Source organism: Anguilla anguilla, chromosome 2 (assembly GCF_013347855.1).
Source record: "Anguilla anguilla isolate fAngAng1 chromosome 2, fAngAng1.pri, whole genome shotgun sequence".
NCBI lineage: Eukaryota > Metazoa > Chordata > Actinopteri > Anguilliformes > Anguillidae > Anguilla > Anguilla anguilla.
The window spans coordinates 41,075,036-41,100,715 of NC_049202.1; the positions used below are offsets into that span (position 1 = coordinate 41,075,036).

Below are 25,680 nucleotides of genomic sequence, written 5' to 3' on the forward strand. Positions count from 1 at the left end.
CAACAGCTGGATATATACTGAAGCAATGCAGATTAAGTACCTCGCTCAAGGGTACAACGGCAATGTGCTACCCGGGAATCGAATCAAATTCAAGTATTCATTCAAATCCCTCTGTTCTGCTACCTCAGGACGCCTAGCACCTCCCCCTCTTCGCACCTGCACTTCCAGAACACGTCTCCTGTCTGTTCTGGCCCCACGATGGTGGAATGACCTCCCTGTGGAGGTCAGAACAGCTGAGACTGTGACCCATTTCAAACGACGACTGAAGACCCACCTCTTCAGGCTGCACCTCTCCCCATCCCTCCCTTCCCCCCTGTAAATGACTAAAACTTAGGGTTGTAACTAGGCAGCTGTTTCATAGGTGACTTAGTCGATGCGCCTGTCTTAACGACTAATTGTATTTTTATTTATTTTTATTTTTCCATAGATTGCGTTGTTGCCGTTCTCGTTGTTAGTGTTAATCAGTTTAACCATCAGGGTCCAAGTTTAACTATGCGGTTGTTCCCTGTACTTGGACCGGTACTTCTCTCTAGGGGTTTCGTCATACTTGTTCCTGGTTATGGTTATACACTTTGTTGTACGTCGCTCTGGATAAGAGCGTCTGCCAAATGCCTGTAATGTAATGTAATGTAAAGTAAGTGCTTACTGCTCGTAAATCGTCACACTATTCTATTTGTCTAAATTTATTTGATTATTACTTTCCTTGTCTTGTACATACAAGAATTTTGGTAATTTCTGTTTATAGTTCTGTCCTCAAGAGACTTTTCTCCAAGGAGTGCTGTCCTTGAACTAACTTGGATATAAATATTCATGATAGGATGGAGTTAAGTCACTTTGTGCTTCTGATTCCACTGGAGCACATTGGAAGAATTTGTCTTAAATGTGGTAGTTCATTTGCTGGAGTTTATATTTTAAAGAACCGATGTTTGTTGAAAGGGTTCCGTGGTAAATTGAGCATCTTTTGTTCTTTTGCTTAATTTTGTGGTTCTCTGTGGCAGAAAATCCACCTAGTTGGCACTCTCCCGTCGCCATCGCCTGTTCCTCTGCTGGCGTAAGAAGATGTTGTGGGGACGTTTCCAAACCACGCAGAAGAGTCACGTGTAGCAAATGGACCAATTAAATGTAGCGTCAAATATGCGTTGGACTGAGTGAATTTCAGAGAAAGGGAGGAGAAAGAAGGGAGATGTGAGACGGTGGTACAGTAGCAACCTAGCTAACTGTAGTTCTCGAATTTTCGGTCTTCAGGCAATTTCAGGTATGAAAATTATACATTATAGTATATATATATTTTTTTAGAAAATGTATTTAATTGTGAAACAATCAACTTGTTTTTCCTGTTAGCATGCGTTTAGGCGTGGTTTTTTGGGATAGGACAGAAGTCACAGGATATTATCGTTATGATACTTCTTCTCAGCGACTTCATTCGAAAAAAAATCGGTTTTCAAATAGAAATCGAGCCCGTTGATGAGCCTATTAATTTCCCATATTAATAGAAAAATTGCCCATTGTAATCCTGAACATGCGAATGTTTGTCTGGGTATGAGAATAACTGAACTAGATTAGCAGCACATTTGCTGGCTAACGCCTTTGCGTTAGCTTAGCTTTCAGTGCAAGCTCTGGGTTCATGTACAGTAGCTGAGGAAATTGATGACCAACAGGGTGTTAGATAACAGTCACTGGTAATATTCGGAATTAGACTTTCTTGCAAGTATATGTGAATCGTCTCTTTGGTATTATGCCACAAACATAACGCTATTTACCTCGCAGTTCTTATTTTCGGTGTGCAAACATTGTTTAGTTACGTTAAGTGTTTTCTGAAGGTGGTAATACTAATAGTCACCAAATAGCTCGCGAGCTTTTTCAGTCCTGTTTAGCTGTACTTGGCTAACGTTAGTGCCTATTCTTTAGCAAGCTAAGGTTATAACGTGCTACAGCAGATGGCTAGAAACTGTTGCCATTTTAATCAATTATATCTTAATTATTTGCTAAATTGGCGTTTTAATACTTTGAATGAATTATAACCAGGATCAGTTTCCTAATCCTGAAGTACGGTTGCTTTTTGTCCTTCATTGTCTGTTAGGTTGGTTGCATGGAAATGAAGGTGTAACGATATGTTATTCAAATGTGGTCTTTTAGTTGTTACACAAACGGAATTATATGACGTAATTGACTACAACACTAATTTCATTTATTGAAAAAAGATAACTAGACTAGGTTAGCCCACATTTGTATTTCACGGCCAGTCTTTGTAGTGTAATTTTATGTTCAAGGGATTAATAATTGACAGAAATTTTGTTTTTGTTCCACTAAACAATATAAGTCCTATATTTGAGTTTGGGCTAAAACTTAAGTAATTCGGAAATTGAGGAAAGGCATGCCTATACTAAGTTGCAGTGCAGCAGGAAGGATTGTAACGCATAGCTAACTAGAAACGTGTTTATTTGCATAGTTTGCATAAGAGTTGATAAACGCTTATCTTCAACGTTAGTGTGACTGAATTCTGATGATAGGGTTTTCGTCAGAATCGACATGCACTACCAAATATTGTCATATCCTTGGAAGTAGAAGCTTTGCGGTGGTTGCATTAATTTGTTCATTAATCAGCAGTTTAATATAAAAAAATATACAAGACTAATGAAAGTATTGCTTAATGTGTGTTGCCATGGTAACGACAGTCTTTATGGCCGGGTGTACAGTAATTGCTGTAGTTCTCTGTGCTTATCTATTTATTGGGCTCTCAGAGGAGGAGAGTGGGAGTGGGATTGAGCGTGATCGTGGAACTGAGAACAAAATACTGAGGAAAGGAGCACAATGTGTGGTTTCACTGAGACTAGGTATTTGTCCCCTTGCTGATTTCCTCTATTATTGCATATTTGTCACACTGAATGGTTTCAGATCTTTAGACAACATGTAATAATACACAAAGGGAAACATAGTGAACCAAAACACAGTTAAAAATAATTATTTCATTTATTTAAAATACCCATACATGTGTTTTAAAACCGTAAAAATATACTTTATTAAATTATTGTTTGGTTACTATGCTTTTTCCACCAAAAATGTTTAATAAACTACTGAAAATGGCTTGGTTGCATTGCTACACCTTTACTCTCATTGTGTATGCCAGAATTTATGGACATGCAAATATTCAATATCCTCAAGGCCTTGATAAATCTAAAACGGTCAATGACTTAATGTACAATTTAGCTACTGTAGCCATTTCAGGTTTGTACATGTGAAATTCAGTCCTCTGCCAAGGAACAGAGCAAAGTGACGACCTATTCCAGGAAATATTTCCAAAAAAAATTTCTGTTTGTGCGAGCTAAGTAGAACTGTTCCGGAAGTATTTTTGGGTATAAGAGTTTATTTTATTTGCAATATATCAAATCATATATAATTTAAATTGTTATCTGTCCTTGAAAAGTGTGATTTTCAGAGTGTATTCTAACGGGAATGGGATGCTAGGTGACCAAAAACATGATGCCCTTGTCTGTATAAATGTAACCGCTCTAACCGTTATGCTGCTTCTGAGTTGCTGTGACAAACAACATGCTTTTTTGCTGTAATATGTTTACAGAATGCCAAAAGGCTTCATATTTGGAGATAAGGGACACTAGATCGTGTTGAAAACCATCTGCATGTAGTGTCCTTTTGGACATACTTTAGGCATTTTAAATGTTCAATTTCTTTAATAAACATAAATTTTACCCATCAATGTATTTGACTTTAAGTTCGGTGTTTAATGTTAAATGTGTTGAGCTAGTCTGCTTGCTGCATGTTGACAGCTTCATCTTCTGGATGCTGTGATTAATGGAAAAGTAACAGCTACCTGGTCACAGGCCTTTATAATAAGCACACACCAGATTGGTCTGTGTGGTTGGCTATTTGCTTTGTAAAAGCTTACCTGGGTGTTAAAAAACAAACAAAAACAGTTTTCCTCGTCTATTTGGACGTTACCCCAACTCACCTCACGATAAGTTACAAAGTTGCTTGTGCGTCAGTGTTTATGGAGTCTTTTTTCATGAATAAAGCCCCATGCTTCATAATCTGGTCTAATTTCACTGGTCTCACTTTACTAATGGAAACGTGTTTCCTTGATTAACATTAGTAGGGCTATGTGCCAGAAAAAAACCTGCATACACACATTATAGGGCATTTTCATTTGCTGTTATAATTATTCCACGCCTCTGATAGAATCATATGGACTAGGTGGTATGAATGAAGAGCGTCTGCCAAATGCCTGTAATGTAATGTAATGAATGTAACATGGACTGCATGTACCTTTGTTTTAATTGTATCTGACTCAAATAAGTTAGGGATGTAATTTAAATGGCTACTGACAGGTCAAAGCTGTTTGAAGTAAAATTTCATAGTGCTATGCTCAATATTTTTTGAAATGAGAAAAATCTGAAAGCTGTTACATGTATGGCAACTCTCCCCTACTCTAACATGCTGATGATGTCTCCTTTTAAGAATAGCCTTAGTGATCTTGTACCGGAAAGAAGTACACCAGATTTTTGCAGACGTTAAAAACGCAATTACCTTTACTGGAAAGGCTGCCAGCAGTGAAAAATCACCTGTAGCAGGTCATATGAATAAATTTCCATTCTCTCTTCCCATATTTTGGTGATCTATCGTTAGAACACCCTAAAATGCATTAACCCAAACATGCTAATTTTAGGGATGCCGCATTTCTTTCGTTTTACCAGCGCAAACCTCCAGTGCGGCAAATCCTTAGGAAATATGTTCTTATGTAAAGTATGGTTGTGGTTATTATAATAAGTTAAATAATCACTGGTTGCCTGGTATGCATATGTGACCTAATAAAGGGGTTTACATAGCTGACTAGATTCATCCTTGGGGAATTTTCAACTGTCTGACCCGCAGAGCCAGTTCCTCAGGCTTGCAAATATCACAAATTTCACTATTTCTCATTCATATTTTCCTTTTCTACATAGTAGTCTATCATAACATGTCTCCATGCCTCCACCATTCCTATTTGATCAGTTCTTAGATATTGTACTGTTTTTTGAGTAAAATTAACTTGAATTTGGTTTGTTGAATGTGCATTTGGATGCTGGCTTTTCATCTTATATGGGTGCAAATAATCTCGAAAGTTTTACATTCATATTCTCAGTTCTGCATTTTCAATGTGAAAATGGCCCTTTCCCCCCCCTCTCACTTAAATTCACATGTGCTCTTTGAATGGTCATTTTTCAAGTTCTCACTTGCAGATTAAGCAAGAAAGACACAATCATGCCTTGGCGTGAAAGAAGCTGCAGGGTTGCCAGGTCTCCCTTTTGGGTTGTTTTTTTATTTATTTTTAAAATCTTGTTTAATTAGGGTGTTGCATTCTGTGTGCATCTCACCCATCTTTCTGTTTCTGTCAGTGTGTGAATGCTTTCACCTCTCACCCAGTTTACACGCCCACGCCTTATATCTTCCATCCATATGCTCCTTCATCTCTCTGCCTGGTATTTTTCCTTCCCTCTGTTTGAGCGTAGACACAGATGTGGGCGGTTGCACTCCACCTTGGCTTCTCCCAATGAACCAGGATAAAGGATCACATGATTTTGGTGTGCTTTTACCAACTATGTTTTGTCAGCTCTTGTCTTGAGACGTCTGCACTGATATTACATGTTTTTGATTCTACACAAAAGCATAACCAATGAAAGGGAGGGTGGGCTTCCTAACTAAAAATCATCAGCAGTGCATGTGTAGTTAATAAATAATAAGTACTAATTTCTTACTTTTTGTTAGCTAATTCAGTGTGAACTAGCTAACAAAACCCACAACCACATCCCACTTTTCAAAATGCTTGTAGCTATAAGCATAAGTAAGGCCCTTACTTACCCTGACAATGGGTCATTGAAATAGTTCTACTACTGTTTTAAGATGGCCATAGTTTATACACAGGTTTCCGTGGGAGTGTACACTATATCATCGCTATAAATCTGAGATATTCTGCTGCTTGATAGCCCCAAAGAACTATCGGAATAGGCATTTTGATTGACATGCTTGCCGATTTTAAGAAGTCCCTTTTTTTGTCATGTATGCACTCTGTCACTTCTCTTGGCTCATGTGAGCTTCGCTAGCTATCATTAGCTAGGTTATAGAGGTGAGTCAACCAGCTGGAAAATCCTACTATGCTGTGTAAGTTAGGTTTTTTTCACCAAATATGACTGCAGTTCGACTGCTACAGACCAATATCCATGGTCAGAGAGACGCATTTTTCACAAAATTCATATCTATGACTTTTGCTCTTCTTGCTCTGTCTCTTGCCTTGCTACTCTGTAATGCAACTTTGTAACAGTTCCCTGTAAAAAGCACAATACAAATACAATTGAATTGAATCTTGGGTGAATGTGCAGTCGTGGAATGCAGCTGCTATATCTTTCCCAAAATGTCAGCCGTCTGGATATAATACAAATTGTGTGAAGTGTATATTGAATTTCAGTTTTTTATTGACCTGGGTTTTATTTGCGTAATATTTTTCATCAATCCTATCAATTCTGATAGTATTTTACGCAACTGCTTCATTGTCACGTTGTGGCTTTTTTGACGTTTTTTTCTCCGTCAGCAACTTCACCACAGCGGCTATTGGGCATATCAAGATAGGCTGCAAGTTCAATGTACTGTCAAACAAGTTTATCTGAACCTGTTATTTGGAAGTGAAAATGAATGTGAATTTAGAAAGTCAAAATTAAAAATAATTCAGTATGAACTTGCTGAATTGACCTTGACCTTACAGAGCCATTGTGTAAGCTGCACTATCCTGTCCGCACACAAATTAAATTCAGCTGTATGTCTGTGTAAATAAATATAGATCAACATGTAGATAAAAATTAACTTGAATTACATTTTCAGTTCCAGCTGGAACTGATAGTGCCGTCGCCTTGGCAACAACAGAAACTCCAGTGAGAAAAAGGAGTAGGACAGCGTGGAGAGATGGACTCGATCAGATGTGGAGAGAGATACCCAGGGGCATTATTGGAATCTGAAAAACAAGAACAGATCAATCGTGATCATCACTGGTGAAAAAGAAGGGGCAGATATATGAGCCCTACAACTCCAAGTGTGCAGTGAATTGTATGTAAACTGCATCAGTGTTCAGTTGGTCTTCTGTATGGGCTCCCCTGTCTCAGTTATATCAGTTAAATCAGCAGTTAAGTCAGCAGTTGAATGTGTTTAAATATTTGTCAATGACGGATCAAATGGTTATTTTGATCTCTTTTAACTTCAGACTCCAATGGCTGAAGCCAATGATGTACAAACTCTGGCTGTGACCGGAAAATAGAACCTCGCTAAACGCACCCCCACAGTTACCTCGCTTTCAAAGTCACTGAGGTCACCTTTTGCAGCTGTGCTAGCCATAATTATTGGCAATCTGCTCCGTCCGGCATTATATGGGACCCTGCGAATGCTCTGATGATACTTGTTTTATTATTAGCCGGCCAACATGTCTAGTAGCTGTTGTTCTTCATTTGCCACATGGCAAAGCTGACGAGTGCGTCCTTTTTCATTTCAATGATGTTGACAACTCGTAGAGTTTTTTGGTGTTCCTGTATGCTTCAAATCTGTACATATGGTATGACAAACATTGCCAGAGATATGAACTGAACATCACGTGGCTGGCTCAAGCAAGCTGGTTCTAGCTGCCCAAAGAATACCATGCGCCTTCTTCCTTCTGTCTCAGTTCTCAAGCAGCACAACCTTTTCTCTTCCAATAATCCAAGTAGAAATGCAATTTCCTTGAGCGTAGGTTGCATGGCCATGGGAAATTTCCAACTGAAAGTAAGGTGAAGTGCAGTTATTTGAAAAATCAATGGGCAATGTACGCATCCTCTGGAGGCATGTGTCACTGTCCCAGCTGCTTTAGAGTTCTGTGCACTTTATTTTCCTACTTTGGACTTCAAACCCCTGAAAGCGCTATATCCTGCATTGTAAAGCCGGTGGGTCATCATAAACTTATAAACATAAACGTATCTAAAATATTGTTCATCTTGCATAAAACTCTTCTGGGCCAATTGAAAAAAATTGCACCTTTAAATTTCTATTCACGTTTTGTTATCAGAAAATATTTGAATTTAACTGCAGAGCAGATGCAGTTAAATTAAAACTCTGGGTCTGAGCATTGGATAAATTCCAAAGCTGGAGAGTGTTTTTCTAAAATACTCCATAAACTTTTTACATGTGCATACAGAGGATAAAAAAAGGTGAAGCAAAGCGCAATTGAACTTGTGTATTTTGTTTATAAAGTGAATTGAGTAACCAGTGGTACTAATGCGGTGGAAAAAACAGCACCTCATTGGCAGTCTTTTCAAACTGTTCCAAACTTACTTTGGCTGGTTAGGAAACCAACCACGTAAGCAACGGTGTAAGCTTGACTTAAGTTTTGCATTTGTGTTGCAAAATATGTTTTTTGAAAGAATATTGTCAGGAGGATCCATACTGGTCAACAAAACTATTTATGTGGTGTATGTACATGTAAAGCAGTAGGTGTTGCTGTTGAACAAAGGTGTGTAAAGTGTAGTTACATTTTCAGTAGTCTCCATGTGTCGCATGCCAATGTGTGAACGCACATTTTGGATGCGTGTCTGCTGGTTTTTTTTGTTGCAGAATCGTAGTTTAGCAGCCTTTGGAATTGTAACATTGTTGCCACGTGTTACTCATTTATTTTCCAGCTGCTCTTACTCTTTCTTGTAAGCCAAGTCTGTAATCCTGGCGCATGTCTAAGTCACAGTGGAAGGAAGTAGGGCATGCGCTGGCTGTGCGGTAGAGTACAATTGGTTACATATTTAGTCAGTTCTGTTTCAATTATCATCAGCTGACAGAGAAGACAGTCTGAATGCTTTTGGAGTCAGTAATGAAGGTGTTGTGTTGAGTAACTGCGTTGGTGTGGTTATAACCCCCTAAGTTGCTCCACAGAGATGGCAGAAGCTCACCAGGCCGTGGCCTTCCAGTTCACCATCACACCGGAGGGCATCGACCTGCAGTTGTCCCATGAGGCTCTAAGGCAGGTGTACCTCTCTGGGCTGCGCTCCTGGAAGAAGAGATTCATCCGCATGAAGGTGATACTATATGTTGCATTCTCGTATGAATCTGTGTAACCCGCTATACATTGAAATGTTTAACAGCAGGACTTAATATGTTTCGTCTGTCTATATCTTAGTGGATATTCAGTCCAGATATAAACTCATTATCAGTTTAGTATCAGTGTGCTAAGCAAAACAAGTTGTGCTTGACTTGGTCCAACATAAGGCCAAACATCATGCTTGTTTAGGAGCACATGTTGTGGGCACCCGCATGGCTTAGCCTATCTGTTGAAGGCATTTAAATCTGGACTGTGCCAGTGTAGCCGGAGTCAGGGATGACGCGGTATGGTCTGTACCATCACAAAGGCAGGGAGGGTTTCTCAAAACACGTTTCAGAAAACACATTTTCGTTAGTACAGACAAATCTCTACTTAAGTATGTACTTAAGTAGTAGTCAGCAGAGAATTTCAGTCTGAAAGAACAAAGGTGTGAGAACAGAGCAGACTTGTTCTGAAAAGAATCTGACCAGAGTAGACTTGTATAGAATGCAGCTGCAGTTTTCATTGGTCTGCTGCATTGAGATTTGGTGAATTTCTGTGTTTCATAGGCTCAGTAAATCCATTCCTTCAGCTTATATGATTCTTCTTGTTCAGTTGTCAAGGGTGGTCTTGTGGCCGTAAACTAACAATAATAATAATAATAATAATAAAAAAAACACATTTATCACTGTCCTTTTCTGTAAATACATGTACTTTAGTTTCAGTTTATGTGCCATGTTGAGCTTGATTTTTCTGTCTTGCTCAGCTCAGTTTTGACATTCAGGTAAGGTTTCTGCACAACAGACTATGGTGAGCAACTCGCCATACACTACAGTGATGCCTAGTGGAACTGCGCTGAACTTGCCCCTCTCTTACAGAATAGTGTGATCACAGGAGTTTACCCTGCTAGCCCCTCCTCTTGGCTATTTGTGGTCATCGCAATCCTAGCCACCATGTACACTCGCTCAGACCCCTCCATGGGCCTGATAGCTAAAATACAAGAGCACCTACCAGTCAGGTAATACCATTTTCTTGATCTCCCTATCCGGTGTTGCTGTACTGTTGGTTTTAATTGTTTTAGTTTTTGTTCCCTTTTGCTTGTACCATTTTTGTTGCATTACCACCATAAGATATAATCTTTTGCTAGCCACAGTATCAGTTGTGGGTTTGTTTCAGTTCACCACCATTTTGTCTGCTTCAGTGATTTTCTGAATCATTTACTGTTGATTCAGCAAATGTCCTTATGTGAACACATTGCCCGGCAACCCCCTGGCCATATCTGAACTCATGGCCAAAAAAACCGTTACCATCTGTCTTTCATAGAAAACGTAGTGCCCTGTTTGTCCGGCAGGGGGCAGCATTGTACAACAAACGATAACTCTGGCGTGGTCTCCTTCTCTGTCCCTCTCAGTCAGTCTCTCAGTGCGCAGTGCCAGACGGTGGTGTCAGCGGTGCTCTTCAGCACGCTGCTCTGGCTGTCTCTCATCTTCACCATGCGCCTGTGCCTGAAGCAGCTCCTCTCCTACCACGGCTGGATGTTTGAGCAGCACGGCAAGATATCAAACACCACCAAAGTCTGGGTGGTCAGTACTCCTTCACCTATTACGTGTGCTTCTCCACCTAGAAGTATCATTTGCAAGCATTCTGAAGTGAACTCTCCACCTCTCTCGTTCTCTCCCCCCCCCCATGCCCCCTATAGGCATTGGTGCGCATCTTCTCAGGCAGACAGCCCTTGCTCTACAGTTACCAGGGGTCTCTTCCAAACCTGCCTGTCCCTGCCGTTAAAGACACAATCAAACGGGTGAGGGAGAAAGTCAGTCTTAGTCTATGCCAACAGACACAGTCTGTCACGTGCTGTTTGTTTTTATCTCAGATTTTCGCCCTCTTCCTCTCAGTACCTGGAGTCTGTGCGGCCTTTAATGAGCGAGAGCGAGTTTGAGCGCATGTCTACGCTGGCTACGGAGTTCGAAGGTGGCCTGGGGAACCGGCTGCAGTGGTACCTCAAGCTCAAAGCACTCTGGGCTGCCAATTATGTGAGTACCTCCACTCATGTCTTCTTATTCTTCTCCTGTATGAACTGTGCCATATAGGATGGTGCTTATGACTTACATAACTGTATCAATCTAGGTTATGGGTATATAGAAAAACATTGAAATATACGTACGTATAGCTTGACCATTGTTTAGCTTTAAAACTCCACAAGTTTTAGATTTGAACCACCTGACATTGTTAATTGCGTGGCCTTGGGGTTTAAGTTAATGACTTACATTGTAAATATGATATTGAGTGTCTCTTGCATGGATTGCTGTAATTTATGTATCTTACTTATTTACCTTCCTATTTCTCTCTCATAGGTGAGTGACTGGTGGGAGGAGTATATCTACCTCAGAGGGCGAAGTCCCATTATGGTCAACAGCAACTACTATGGCATGGTACATTCCGTCTCTTCTGTTCCAAGCAATCTCTACTACCACATTTTCATGTTCATCCCTTCTCAGTTATAAACATTCTGTCTGGTACGGGGCTGGCTTTCTCAACTGAAACATTATGGATAGAAACGGTGACTCCTGAGGGCTAATGCCAAAAGTGACTCCTGAGGGCTAATGCCAGCAGTGACTCCTGAGGGCTAATGCCAACAGTGACTCCTGAGGGCTAATGCCAGCAGTGACTCCTGAGGGCTAATGCCAACAGTGACTCCTGAGGGCTAATGCCAGCAGTGACTCCTGAAGGCTAATGCCAACAGTGACTCCCGAGGGCTAATGCCAACAGTGACTCCTGAGGGCTAATGCCAACAGTGACTCCTGAGGGCTAATGCCAACAGTGACTCCTGAGGGCTAATGCCAACAGTGACTCCTGAGGGCTAATGCCAACAGTGACTCCTGAAGGCTAATGCCAGCAGTGACTCCTGAAGGCTAATGCCAACAGTGACTCCTGAGGGCTAATGCCAACAGTGACTCCTGAGGGCTAATGCCAACAGTGACTCCCGAGGGCTAATGCCAACAGCGACCTGAAGCTGAAAGAAATGTTTTGCCAAACATCCAATTTTTAGATTTCATCATACATATTAGTTTATAAGGTCCATAATGCTACTATGTTTGAGCAATGTTTTCTGCCACAAATAATGATGGGCTGTTTGATTAAAAATCCACAGTATTAATTGTCCCACTTTTTGTCCCTCAGGACTTCCTGTATGTGACACCCACCCCCATCCAGGCAGCTAGAGCTGGGAACACCATTCAGGCCTTCCTGCTCTACCGGAGAAAGCTCAACCGAGAGGAGATGAAGCCTGTGAGTTCTCCACATGGGCATCCTTTCTGGTGGCTTTGTCTAAATTGACACTTGCGCCTAAACCCTGTAATTCTGCATTCGACTGAGCTGTAAAGCCACCGATTGAGAGACATGTCACGGTGTCCGGTGCCATTGCCGTTTTGAGCACGGCCCACGGCAGAGGCGTAAAAAGATGAGGGTGTGAGGGGAAAATGGTGGGAGAACAAGCATTCAGAACGTGTGAGCGTGTGAACGTGTGCGCGTGGCTTTGGGTGTGTGAGTGAGAACACGAGCGCCTGTGTGTGGGCGAGCCACCTTTACCCCCCTTTTCCTTTCGGTGCATTTCATTTCCAACAGAATATGTTTGATTGCGTCTGTTTCACTGTTTTTTGTAAGCTGTAGTTTTAAACCCATTCTGTTTCATGGTTTCATTCCCTCCCTCTCTCACTGCACTCTCATGTCTCCTACCCCCCCCCCCCTTTCCCCTCCACTATTGGTTTGTCCCTTCACCCTCCACTCTTTTCTGCCTCCTTTTTTCCACTCCATCTTTCCTTTTCTTTCTCTCCCAGAGTCGTGTCCCAGGCACTGTCATTCCTCTGTGTGCCGCTCAGTGTGAGAGGATGTTCAACACCACACGCATTCCAGGAGAAGAGACTGGTAACACAGCAGCTATATGAATATACATCTCACACAATGCATGGCAACACGTCCACATGTGAACACTCACTCGTGCTTTTCCACACACACACACACACACACACACGCACACACGCACACACAAACACGCATGCACTCTCTCATGCGCACATCCACACAAGCACAGATGGACAAACAGAGCATCAAATTTTGTATATTGCATAGCACTACCGTACTAAAGATTGGAATCACTGAGAAATTTTTACGTTTTTGAACAAATTTGATACTTTTATTTTCCATGGTAGCATTAAATTGATCAAAAAATACAGCCAAGACATTAATAATGTTACAAGTTTTTTAAAATATAATCTTTACATATGATTGCAAAGCCCCATTTACAGCAGCCATTACTTTAGTGTACTGACAGCGCACTGTTACCTCATCCTTAAATAATTATGCTAATGTGCTAATTTGGTACTAGAGAAACCACTCATTATATTAAGCACAGCTGAAAACAATTGTGCTGTTTAATGAAGCTAAAAATCTCTTTCTTTCAGTTGCTATAGTATCTAGTAAACTGGTATTTTCGAAGTTCAATTTTGGTTTAAAAAAAAATAAATAAAAGGTTATCACTCTATTTTACAACACCATGCCATCCCCTGTTGTCAACATTTGACCGGTGCCAATTTCATCATGCAGCAGGACAATGATCCGAAGCACAGCTGTAAGTTATGCAAAAACTATTTGGGGAAGAAGCAGTCAGCCGGAGTACTGTCTCTGCTAGATTGGCTAGCATAATCCCCTGATCTAAATTGTGTCAAGATTTTGTGGGAACAGCTTGATCGTAAGGTCGATGAGAAGTGCCCTACAAGCCAGTTGCACCTACAGTACGGCAAGTGCATCAAGAAGCGTGTGGTGAAACTTCACCTGAATTTCTTGAGAACCTGACAGCTAGAATGCCTAAGGTCTGCAAAGCTGTCAGTGCTGCACATGGAGGATTCTTTGAACAGAAGGTTGGAAGAATAGAACCATTATTATTTAAAATAGAAATGGTTTGTAACATTGCCAATGCCTTGGTTATATTTATTTATTAATTTAATGCTACCTTGGTGAATAAATATCAATTTCCTTCGAAAAACATAAGATTGCTCAGTAGTGTACTGTATGTGCCATCTACAGTCTCCAGGAGATGAGACTGATTAAAACTACTGATTATGTGTGTGCACATTTGACATACTATGCTTATACACACTCGCATGCACTCACATTCAGTCTCACACTCAAACTCATTTACTTACAATTACTGATGCATAGTCCAGGAAGGGATGCATAACATCTACATGACTATATACTACCATGGCACACACTTCTGGAGTGGAGAGTAGTTAATAAACAACTGCCCAAACAGCAGCAGCTACATAGTCAAGGCTGCGATCCCATCCGCTAAATGTTCAGTCCTCACAGACTTCATCTGCAGACTTCACGCAGGAGGATGTGACACAGCACCAAAGGGACAAACCTGTCAATAGAGGAGAAGGGCAAGGGCACACACTATAGACTGAGAAATGAGTCAAAAATAAAAAATGCATAATGGCCAATAGAAGAGGTCTTCCTAAGCTGATTGCTGTACACAACTTTGAAAGAGGAGTGGTTGTTGGGCACATTTAGCAGGAGCTTTAGTGATGAAATCTGCTAAACTTTCTGATGTTGCATGAAGAACAGTGGCTATGGTGATGCTGGCATGGAAGTGAGGAAAAGCCGTGATCAGCTAGTAGGGTCAACCTCTCAAAAGCGCATACTCCTTGGCCGTGATGTTCGTGCAGTGGTTCTAGATGAATGGTAAAACAGAGCAGCGACTCTAAATCTGAGTTGACTGTAGATATCAGTCTAGGTTAGGGCTGCCCAATACTGTTCCTGGACATCTACCATCCTGTAGGTTTTTATTTCAACCCTAGCCCTGGTGTAGGGCATGAGCAGGCAGCTGTACCAAAAATAGTTGAGCAATTCAGAGAGAGGTGTACTATGGTTGGGTTGCAGTGCATGAAGTACATGTTTGCAAGTTGTGCAAAGAACGTACGCAGTGGTGTTTTGAGCAGTGGAAAAAAGTATTGTGGTCAGATGAGTCATCACCCTATGCCCTGTACTCAAAAAAGTGTGGTGAAGGGTTCCGGCGGCTTTATTTTCCTGTCTTTGTTTCGGTCTACTCAACCCGTATTAGATAAATGCCAATAAAAACAAAGCCATTTTGAGTGCCAGTGATCACCTTCATACTCTAGTTAAGCATTTCCGTCCTGATGGGAGTGGTCTCCATTCCAGGATGAGAGTGCTCCCATCCACAGGGCATGAAGTTGTCACTGACTGATTTGATGAGCATGAAACTGACATGAAGCATATGCCATGGCCATCTAAGTCAGCAGATCTGAACCCAGTTCAACAAATATGGGAGAATGTGGAGTGGAACCTGAGAGAGAGTTTTTCACCACTATCAAAAAAAATGGAGGAAATGTGGGGATTTCTCATGGAAGAATGATTTTGCATCCCTCCAGCACAGTTCTAGACGCTTGTAGAATGCTGCTAATAGATCACATATTATAACATGATTGTGTACAGCAATTATGCTACAAAGATGTATTCTCCTGGCTTAACTCTTTAGTTACTTCAATAAGAGAACTAATAATGCAAATCTGATAACGCTCTTAATAGTAAATCTTTTGCGCCCTTAAAATACCTCATTAGCACGCTCTGGTTAGTTTGCTCTTTTGCTGTTTGAATTGGCTTAACTGAAGTGAGCTGGCCATGTAGCTAATCTCAATTAATCTTTCTGAAACCACATTATATGCATAATGGCAAACTTATAGCTGGAGAGCGATTTTAAGTGTAAATATATCAGAATTTAATTAAACTTTGTATTGGCACTATTATGAACAATTTTATAACAGCGCTTGTAGTTTATCCATTTTCACAGGTTTTTCCTGGGATATAACAGGATAATTTCCCATAGGGAATTAGGAGTTGCAAAATATTCTGGCCAGTTTCAGTGCCTGAAGTCTGCAGTTTTATAAACTTCTTCCCTCCAGCAAAATGCTGGGTGGAGGAGCTAATTTGTGTACTTCCCATGCATTGTTAGTGGACTGGACCACACAATACAAATAACTTCCAGATCGTAAAGGAATTTCCCCAAGTGGAAATGGCAAGTGTATGTGTGCAACGGCTTGGCTTTTAGCGCATTGGGCTGCAGCCAAGGACACTGCTGGGCAGGCATTCGTAAAGTTAACGACTTCGGTGTGCTGAAATGAAACTAACTGTATCTGCTTACATTTAGACAAGTATGCAAGTCCACAGGCAATTCAGGATCAATAATGCTTAAAATATGTTTACACATCTGACTTGAGACTACTGAACATTGACATTGGGAACGAGAGAGTGGGAGTGCTGTATGTTGCATTATTAGATTGGCTGAATTAAGTTTAGTTTAGACTTAACTGTTGGTTAAAATGGGCCCCTCCCTGTTCATTTCTAACAAATGGTGTGTCTGAAGCAGTTGGTCTTCTTTTTCTACTTTGTCTCTGTGTCTGTCTCTTTGGAAGTCTCATTGTGCCGCTGTGTGTAATGAGGGATTCTTCTTTAATATCTTCTGTCTCCCTGTTATTCTGCATTTTCCTTAATCCTCTCCTCTTTCCTTTCATTCTTTTCACTCCCATCTCTTTCCATCTCCCGTTTTTATCTTTCCATCTCCCTTCCTGCACCACTCTTCCTCCTCTTCTTCCCACACTCTCTGTCTCTCAGTGGTTGTTGAGGTCATCGGTTCCTTGCTGTTCCTATCAGTTTGAGAGGATGTTTGACACTTGTCGAATTCCTGGGGAGACGACAGGTATTAACACTTAATGTTTAGTTGTTCTGTTGCTCTCACTGCTCTTGTCAGGTCTAATAATATGTTGTGTGTGTGTGATGCTTTCTCTAGTTCTTGTCAGTCATTGTGTTTTTGGACTTCTGCTGTCTCCCTATGGCTGTTCCTCACTAAAATACTCATTCCTTTATTTGATCATGTCCACGTTCTCTGGATGCCATACCATATTTAGCCTCCTGATGGCAGTTGAACCATTGTCCTCATATAGTCATTCAAGTGTCAGCCTCACTCTCTCAGTGCTAAGTCGGTGTTAATGGGGTAGTTCACTTCCTGGTGTTTTTGATTGTCCAACATGGTTTTTTATTCAGACACTTTTGTTAGGTAATTCCAAAGCACCTTCTACAGTGACATTATGCCTCTAGAGGTTTTATGTATGTTATCATGTATATAATTTTTTCAGAAAATTATGTTCAATATTACTTTTGGCTTGAACCGTTTTCATTTTGGCAAAAGAAGCTGAAGAACAAGTGAGAACCGGTCGGGGAACCGAGGGTTGAGGGGGTGGGGGGGTGTTAGAGCAGTAGAGCGATTGTAAACCCAAGGGAAATAGCTGATAGGTACATTTACAAGTTTGCTTGTGCCATTAAGCCATAGTAACCATGAATTCGTTTCTTATACTTCAAAATAAGCAGCCAAATTTAAAAAATGAGCCCAAAAAACTTTTTTAAGACTTCAAGGGGCAGGGGGGGGTATTAAACACAAAGTTGGGTTTTATAAGTGGACTTGAAAGGCAACGCTGGAAAGGAGCACAAGCACAGCATAACTTCATAATTGTGAATAAACCCATATACAATGTATTTGTTAATAAGTACAGCCTCTGGAAACAGCACTCCTGTACAAACTGCTTTGGAATTGGAAGTATATTTCCTTTCTTTAGACCATGAATCCACGAATGTCGCTATACCTGCAATTGTGAAGCTGGCTGGTCTTCTGACACTTATGTAAATGTCTGAAATATTATTATTCATACAAACAGACTGTCCTGGTCAGTCAAATACAAAAATTTAAATTATATCAATGAACTCCAGAAAATGAACTATCCCTTTTAATGTCCTGTAGTGTCTAGTCAGTTAGTGTCCCTTATTTTTATCCTCTACTCCCACATCTCAGTGTAGAACACCCATATTCTATGATCACCCCATGCCCCCTCTCTCCCCTTCCATCAGATACCGTACAGCACTGGCAGGACAGCGACTATGTGGCAGTGTACCACAGGGGGCGCTACTTCCGATTATGGGTATACAAGGCAGGCAGGATGCTGACCTCGCGAGAGATCGAGCTCCAGATCCAGAAGATCTTGGATGACTCCTCTCCCCCTTTGCCTGGAGAGGACAAGCTGGGGGCTCTGACTGCAGGAGACAGGCGAGTTATCCTGAGAAGGCGGAGATGGGTTGGGGCAAGATGTGGGGAGGGGGGGGGGGGGGCATCGCCAGGAGGACAACGTGAACATTACCATTTGGTTTGGGATGCTGTTTTTTGTTTGTGTGATTGAATGATTTTGCAAGAAGAATCACTAAATAGGCCTTGATCAAGTGTATCAGTCTCATTAATTAATAATATACTTGAAGTACTCTAATAAAAACATTGTTGGATGAAGTTGTTATTGCCCATTTTATTTATTTATGTTTTTATTGGGCTCGTTGTTCTTCTCAGAGTGCCATGGGCGAAGGTTCGAAAGCAGTTTTTCAGCACTGGAGTCAACAAGCGATCCCTGGACTGTATCGAGAAAGCTGCTTTCTTTGTCACCCTGGATGACGATGAGCAAGGAATGATGGGAGATGATCCAGCTGCCAGCCTGGATCGCTATGCTAAGTCCCTTCTCCATGGGAAGTGTTATGACAGGTAGTGTATCACGGGTGCCATTGCAGGTCTTAAGCTTTCAGCTCCGTACAGCTCGCTGAATGACTTCTTACTGCTTAGTATGCACAGAAAAGTAAAGCAAATAATACAAAAATAAATAAATGAAGACAGATTTGTGAGGTTATGGAGGACTAAACGTGCAAAAATGAAATTAATATATAAATGAATATGGAATTACAAGTTAATTTGGAAAATAATTTAATACCTTTTTTCTAAATAATTTATACCTCATCCTTTTAAGATAACGTTTTCATATAATTGATAATGACATGTATTTTCGATTGGCTTTTTTTATTTCATAATGAGACTTTTCAAAATGGTAAAAACCTCCTGTCAGTCAACACAAGTGGGGCAGGGTCACTGGTTGCTCACACATTCAGGCAAAAGCAGAAACCCAACAAATGTTGATGTGCCTATTAAATTATAGTGGCTTTTTTAAATTCGTTTCTGGCACATCCATTCCAGACATAGGCTGCAAATAGCTTAAATAAATAATGCATTCACAACAATTGTTCAATGTGAACAAATCATGTATGGGAATGAAAGCATGTTGCAAAAATACAAAACGCAGAAATTAAGCTTCATAATGACAAGTTAAGTCATGCTTGCGTTGGTCAGTCAGTCTTCTACAAGGGTACAGCAAAAAAAGGAGTATACACTCGAGAAGAAATTCCACATATACTAATAAATTGATAGAAAACAATAAAAATTGTTGGAAAAAAACGACTTTCTACTAAATTTAGCTGGGCATTGTGACATTAGCCACTTATGCCAACATTGGCTAAATCTCTGATTAAGAACCGATTGCTTCCTAGCTAGCTAGCTAGTGAGGCTAATGTCACTAGCTATCCCACTTGCTCCTGACTAGCAGGGTTGAAGAACTGTCTTCATGACTGTGTCTTCAAACATTTACAGAAGCCAGGAAGTGAGTTTTTACTAGGTACTTGCAAAGGAGTGTCATTATTTTGATCCAGCACTCAAACGTTCATTTCATTTTGGTGGGTTTAATCCTCCCTAGTATGCAAGCTGTAGGTTTGTAACTGAATATTGCCATTTGAAATGTCATAGTAGGCTTTTGATTACTTCTGACTACTTTTCCATTCTTTCCATTATTTTCACATCAGTTTGCACATTGTACTGTGTAGAAGAGCTGTGTGGTAGGGCTGGGGTGTAGCAGACTAGCAGTTTCCAGGCAGGGCACTGCTGTCGTACCCTTGAGCAAGTTACTTAACCTGAATTGCTTCTGCAAATATCCTCCGAAGTTAAATGGGTTGCATGTAAATAATTTACTCTGAATAAGACCATACTAAATGGCTAAATTGTAAAAGCACTATTAGCATCTGATCCTTTCTTCTCCTCCTCATCCTCCCACTCTGCTAGGTGGTTTGATAAGTCCTTCTCTGTGGTGGTGTATAAGAATGGAAAGAATGGCCTGAACGCGGAACACTCGTGGGCCGACGCTCCGGTCGTGGCACACCTGTGGGAGGTGAGCTGAAAGGCGCTGTAGTCATGTGAGCGGGCGTGTGAGTGCATGCGTGTGTACACACTGAGCTCTGTCCATCCAGGCAAAGGTGTGCATGGGCTGAGGGTCTGGCGATGTTGGAAAGAACAGTAGCCTGCTCTGTGACTGCTGAGCTGCAAATTATTCATGTAACATTCAGTGTTCTTCTTTGTGCAGGTGGTCTTGGGGCCAACATTTCTAAAATTACTTGGGAAATATTTTTAGAATGCTCATCTGACAATGGGGAGGAAAATGAATGGCAGCAATCTCATGACTTAACATTAACATCCTGGGATAATGGTATAACTGGCCGGGCTTCTTTTTGCAAGACCACAGACCCCTGCCTGAACTTAGGGTGTGACCTTTGATCCGTGTAGTGAAAGCGTGTACATATATGGTGTAGATGTGTGGATATATATCTGTGCTGTGTGTGAATCATAATAATTATAGTATTATGTAGATGTGTGGTACAAATGCCTTTTGGAAATCTAAATATATTCCTGTAAGTGCAGTGTGCGAATTAGGCTAAGTGTAGTGTGGTGTAGATGTGTGGATCAGGGCTGAAATGGTTAAAATTAAATAAACATCTGGTTAATTTTTTTCCTTTTCTCCGACCTCCCCAACGTTGAATCGAACCTAGTAACCTGTCTCAAAACCTATTGTCTTAGTGACCGTGTTTCAAAAAATAATGATAAACATGGGTAAGGTGAAGAGTTTTTTTTTTTGGTTGTGCAACTGTCATTCTATGATATGCACATGTCATTTGACGTATTAGTCATGACTGACTGACTGCATGAAACTCTCCCACCCATCACCGCCCGACCCGAGTTAGAAAAAGAAATGCATTCTGTGGGTGATGGAAAACACAGTGGGCAGACAATATCACACTGTGGGCAGACAATATCATACTGTGTTAGCACTGAATAACTTGGCATGGGGTATACAGAGTTACGAAAAAATGACCACATGAGAATTGATGATGGAAATGACGGGGGAACATTGATGCCACATGATGGGAAGAGGCGCAACTATGAAATGACTCACAGCAGCTCAAACTAATAATCTGATTAACTCCAGGCATGTACAAGGTGTAGGGCAGCAGCAGCTAGAGAGGTAATTGAAATACAGGCATAAGTCGCATCCAGAAGTTGACTTGAACATAAACCGACAGTAATGTTAACATTGTCCACATTGAGAGATGAGAATCAGCATTGTTTGCTCTAACAAATCCACTGCGATAGCTTACACAGTAGCCTAACAAATGAAATGATTCCTCTTGCTTTATCGTGACACAGTCAGTCAACCATGCGGCAGCTGGGGCCTGAATTCACTGCAATAACAAGCACTGATTTGGCCTCCTCATTTTCAGTAAGAAAACCAAAGGCATAGACAAAACATCACCAATAATATATCAGGCTATGACAAATACCACCACCATGGTAAATATATTGTGTCTTACCCTTTAATGTCTTCGTCCTCGACTTCCACTTTGCAAATGCGTTCATAGTAGGCTATTTGCGAATTCCGGCTTCCTGACAACGTCCGACTCGGCCATCAATAAACTGAAGTGCGGTCAGGCGTTGCTGTCCCATTGTGGCATGTGGAGGCCTACTGGTTGGCTACGCGCTGCTGTCCCATTGTGGCGTGTGGAGGCCTACTGGTTGGCTACGCGCTGCTGTCCCATTGTGGCGTGTGGAGGCCTACTGGTTGGCTACTAGCAGAAGTGGTGTCGCCGGTAGTACCATTAGCAGGTAGCAGCAGCAACTCAAAAAATAAAAACAGCTGCTGTAGAGTAATTATACCTTCTGCATAACTGCTGCAGAGTTGGACCTCTCTGTTTCTTCAATTCGCGCTTTGCAAACCCATGTGGACAATACTGATGTATTGTATAATACCTGTATCTCTGTCTTGGCTGTTTCTTGGATTATTGCACCATGTAAATTGTTGCATGTAATCTGAACCAGTTCTGCCTTTTTGCAGTTTGTTTTGGCCACTGACAGTTTCCAGCTGGGTTATGATGAAGAGGGCCACTGCAAGGGTGATGTGGACCCAAAGTTACCCCAACCACAGAGACTGTCTTGGGAGATTCCCCCAGAGGTATGTGCTTGTCTGTTTCTAGTCTGTCTTTGTCAGTCTGTCACTTGTCTGTGTGTCTGTATGATATTTTCAGAAAATAAATATAAAGATATAGTAATATATACAATATTTTCAATGATTAATGTATGTCATAATCATCCTCAATTACAATGACTATTGATAGGTTTGAACAATTCAGTTACTTCCTGTGTCTTAATGTCTTCTGAACACACATTCCCACACTCTGACTTCCCACTATGTAAGTGTCAACTAAACATTACATTTTAGGCCTTTAGCAGACACTCTTATCCAGAGCGACTTGCACAGTGTACATTTTTTGTAGATACAATCCAGTTGCACAGCTGGATGTTTACTGAAGAACTTTGGATATTTACTGAAGCAATTTACTTTGCAACATCAGTGCCCTGCTAGGGAATCAAACTGCAGTAGCAAGCCCAGTAAAGTTGCTTTAGGTCAGCTCAGTAACACCACCCTTTAAAGACTGCAGAATGTTAACACATTTAGTCAGAGCATCTTCCTGTGGCAAAAGACTTGGCGCTCATGTTTACTAGAAGGATTATCCTTTTACACATGCCACTTAAGCGCTATCTTGTGATTGAAGTTCCTCTGTGTAGTGGCCAGTGTGTAGTATGAACTCGGAATTTGGGTAAATTTGAGAGCCTACCAAATGATCTGGTGGGAAAAGACTGATTGATTGTCTCTGTCTGGTCAGTGAAGACAAAAATAAGAGCCAAGAGATTGGTGATTCTCTGATTGCAACATGAACACTTTATACCAAGTATAATTTCTTGTCAAAGGCAGTTTTGTGTCAAAATTTACCTTGCTAAAAATGACCCTAGCATCAGAGGGCAGGGAGTCCAAGGGTGCCGAGTAGAAGGAGAAGACAGAGGGAGAAGGAATATGTGCCTGGGCACCAACTCCTGCCTGAGTGGGATTTGTTGTAGGCTGGCTATAACTATGGATGGGGCTAGTGCCATTATCGTGCTGAAAGAAACAATAGGTAGTTGATAGTGGCCTGGGGAGGGCCTCAGCATCACAAAGTGAGCAGACAAAATCAGGTAAAAACGAAGGTTGACTTGACTCCTTTTATTCAGTCGCAAACAGTGAACAGCACAATCTTCCAACAAAATATGAAAATAGTCCTGGAGTCAGCCCTTAGGGGGAGAAAGGGCAGGCAAACAGAACTGGTAGCCTGAACAAAAGAACCACCAAATAACCAGTCCCAAAACAGTCCTTAATCTCTGCCCTGTAGGCTTGTGAACTAGGCCTTTTATTAGGCCTGGTGATTAGGGAATCATTGTAATCACTACAGCTGTGGCTGTACCTGTGTGTGGGGCTGGTGCTGCCCCCAGCACCCCAGCTCCCGTCCTGGCACCACAGAAGTTTGAACCACAGCTTGACACACACTGACCTTAGCTAGCTAGCTACTTTCAGCCAGGTGTCCCATATTTTGTTGTGGGCCGTAACTTTAGCTAGGACTGTTTTGGCAGGCTAACCAGTTAACTTATATATATACCATATATAAATAGTTGTTACTAGAAAACTGCAGGTTGTTAAGAGGATATCATTTTTATTTTTGGAAGGTTCATGCTGTTTAGTCATTTATTTATGGGACAGTAATACCCCCTTACCCGTTGTACCTCTTCTCTTATCTACCACCACCAACATCCTCCCTGAGGAAATCATTGCATTTCCAACCTCCTCTATCACCCCCCTGCTGTCGGCCGTCTGCCATCTCTAAGCTTTTTTTCAGTGTACTTCAGTGCTGTGTGTGTTCCTGTGTGTTCTCACTATGTCCCTGTGCTACAGTGCGAGTGCTTTCTGGTTTTCTGTGTGTCAGAGTCTGAACAGATCCCTCTGTATTTTAGTGTGAAGAGGTGGTGAGCCAGTCTTTGGCGGTGGCCCAGGCTCTGGCTGACGACGTGGACTTCCACGTTTTCTCCTTCAGCGACTTTGGAAAAGGAAAAATTAAAAAGTGCAGAATTAGTCCAGATGCCTTTATTCAGCTTGCTCTGCAGCTGGCTTATTACAGGGTAAGATGGAGATGTCTTGTTTTATTTAATTATTTATTCAAAATGCTGTTTTCTGACTTTGTTGAGCGGCCTGAAGAACTGTATTGCTTCGATGTTCATTGATTGAAGAAAAAAAATAAACCAAAGCGGTAACCAAAGTAACTGAACATGATGCACGTAACACCCTGCTTTACAAGATAGCGCTCCTAAGATTTGGGCAAATTACTCCAGATGACATCAGGAGTCAGGTGAGAAAAACTCCTCCCATCTAATCATGTTTGTGTATTTGTCCTTTGTCAATCAAGCAATTCATGTGTCGATACAATTGCCGCAGCCCATGGTCCATTTTTCCCACGGCGCACAGGAACTGGCGCCGTGGGCTATGCGTGGCAAATTGTGGTCACTCAATCACTCACTCACTCACGCACCCACTCACTCACGGACAACCTTTGAGGGAGGTTTGGTGGGACGCATGCGCAGGTGGTGCTTCGTTTAGTAGGACGCATGCGCAGGTGGTACAGCACGACATTTTTAAACACAGCTTTATTGCCTTACGTTACTTTAGCTAGCCCTAACATGTTTGCGTTTTGCCTACTTTAGCTAACCTAGTTAGCGCGTACGGATCGCCTACTTTAATTAATCTAGATAGTGTGTACTAAGGCTGTCAAAAGTGCCATGAAATTGAGTTAGAATATTAGCTTTTGTAATTAGTTAGAATATATTCGAATATCATTTGCCTATAATTCACAAAAATAAGCTGCTTATTATCGGGCGCAATATGCACGTGACGCTCCCTCTAAACTGGCCTACGCGTTATTGTCCACAAGCGGGCAGTAGAATAGAGGACATCGGTGAACTTTAATACTGAGTTACTACATCTGGGGCCTCATTTATAAAACGTATTTTAGATCAACTGTGTGGCGCGTGCGTAGAAAATCAGGTCAAAGTAGTGATTTATAAAATTTCAACATCACTCGGTTTGACTGTGGAAACGGTCGTGGCTCTACGTCAGGTCTTCACTTGACGGAAGCTAGCTGACCAGTAACGTTCGGTGTCCATGGAGCTGAGTATCACCGGAGGTTATTGGCAAGGAAAACCAGACGATCCACTTGCTCTGGGTCCAGGACAGAAAGTTTTTTGTTGACAGAGGAAGTAACGTTAGCACAGGAAATGAACTTTGCGTGCATGAACATGATTTGCCGCATGAAATTAAAGCCTGCATGTTAATTACAATACGCGGGATCCAAAACTAATATTTGAATGCTCAAATTTAGGTTCGAACTTTAAAAAACGAAAGATTTTCAAATAGTTTTCGAACTTCAAATAT

The 25,680-nt window shown here is 41.3% G+C and overlaps 1 protein-coding gene across 2 annotated transcripts in view; it reads left to right on the forward strand.

The window, feature by feature from the left end:
• The first annotated feature begins 1,119 nt into the window (after nucleotides 1–1,119).
• The window catches only part of LOC118219808 (carnitine O-palmitoyltransferase 1, liver isoform-like), a 31,589-nt gene continuing 7,028 nt past the window's right edge, over nucleotides 1,120–25,680 (forward strand). Inside the window, exons 1-14 of one of the 2 annotated variants that reach the window (XM_035403247.1) lie at nucleotides 1,120–1,255; nucleotides 8,929–9,071; nucleotides 9,952–10,091; nucleotides 10,485–10,656; nucleotides 10,773–10,874; nucleotides 10,969–11,106; nucleotides 11,428–11,505; nucleotides 12,254–12,361; nucleotides 12,910–12,997; nucleotides 18,050–18,245; nucleotides 18,537–18,725; nucleotides 20,124–20,229; nucleotides 22,225–22,341; nucleotides 24,210–24,374. In XM_035403247.1, coding sequence (XP_035259138.1) covers nucleotides 8,931–9,071; nucleotides 9,952–10,091; nucleotides 10,485–10,656; nucleotides 10,773–10,874; nucleotides 10,969–11,106; nucleotides 11,428–11,505; nucleotides 12,254–12,361; nucleotides 12,910–12,997; nucleotides 18,050–18,245; nucleotides 18,537–18,725; nucleotides 20,124–20,229; nucleotides 22,225–22,341; nucleotides 24,210–24,374 — 1,740 coding nt within the window. In that variant the 5' untranslated portion in view covers nucleotides 1,120–1,255; nucleotides 8,929–8,930. Of the gene's footprint in view, nucleotides 1,256–8,928; nucleotides 9,072–9,951; nucleotides 10,092–10,484; nucleotides 10,657–10,772; nucleotides 10,875–10,968; nucleotides 11,107–11,427; nucleotides 11,506–12,253; nucleotides 12,362–12,909; nucleotides 12,998–16,762; nucleotides 16,848–18,049; nucleotides 18,246–18,536; nucleotides 18,726–20,123; nucleotides 20,230–22,224; nucleotides 22,342–24,209; nucleotides 24,375–25,680 lie in introns of both variants that reach the window. The other variant, XM_035403248.1, reaches the window with a different exon arrangement.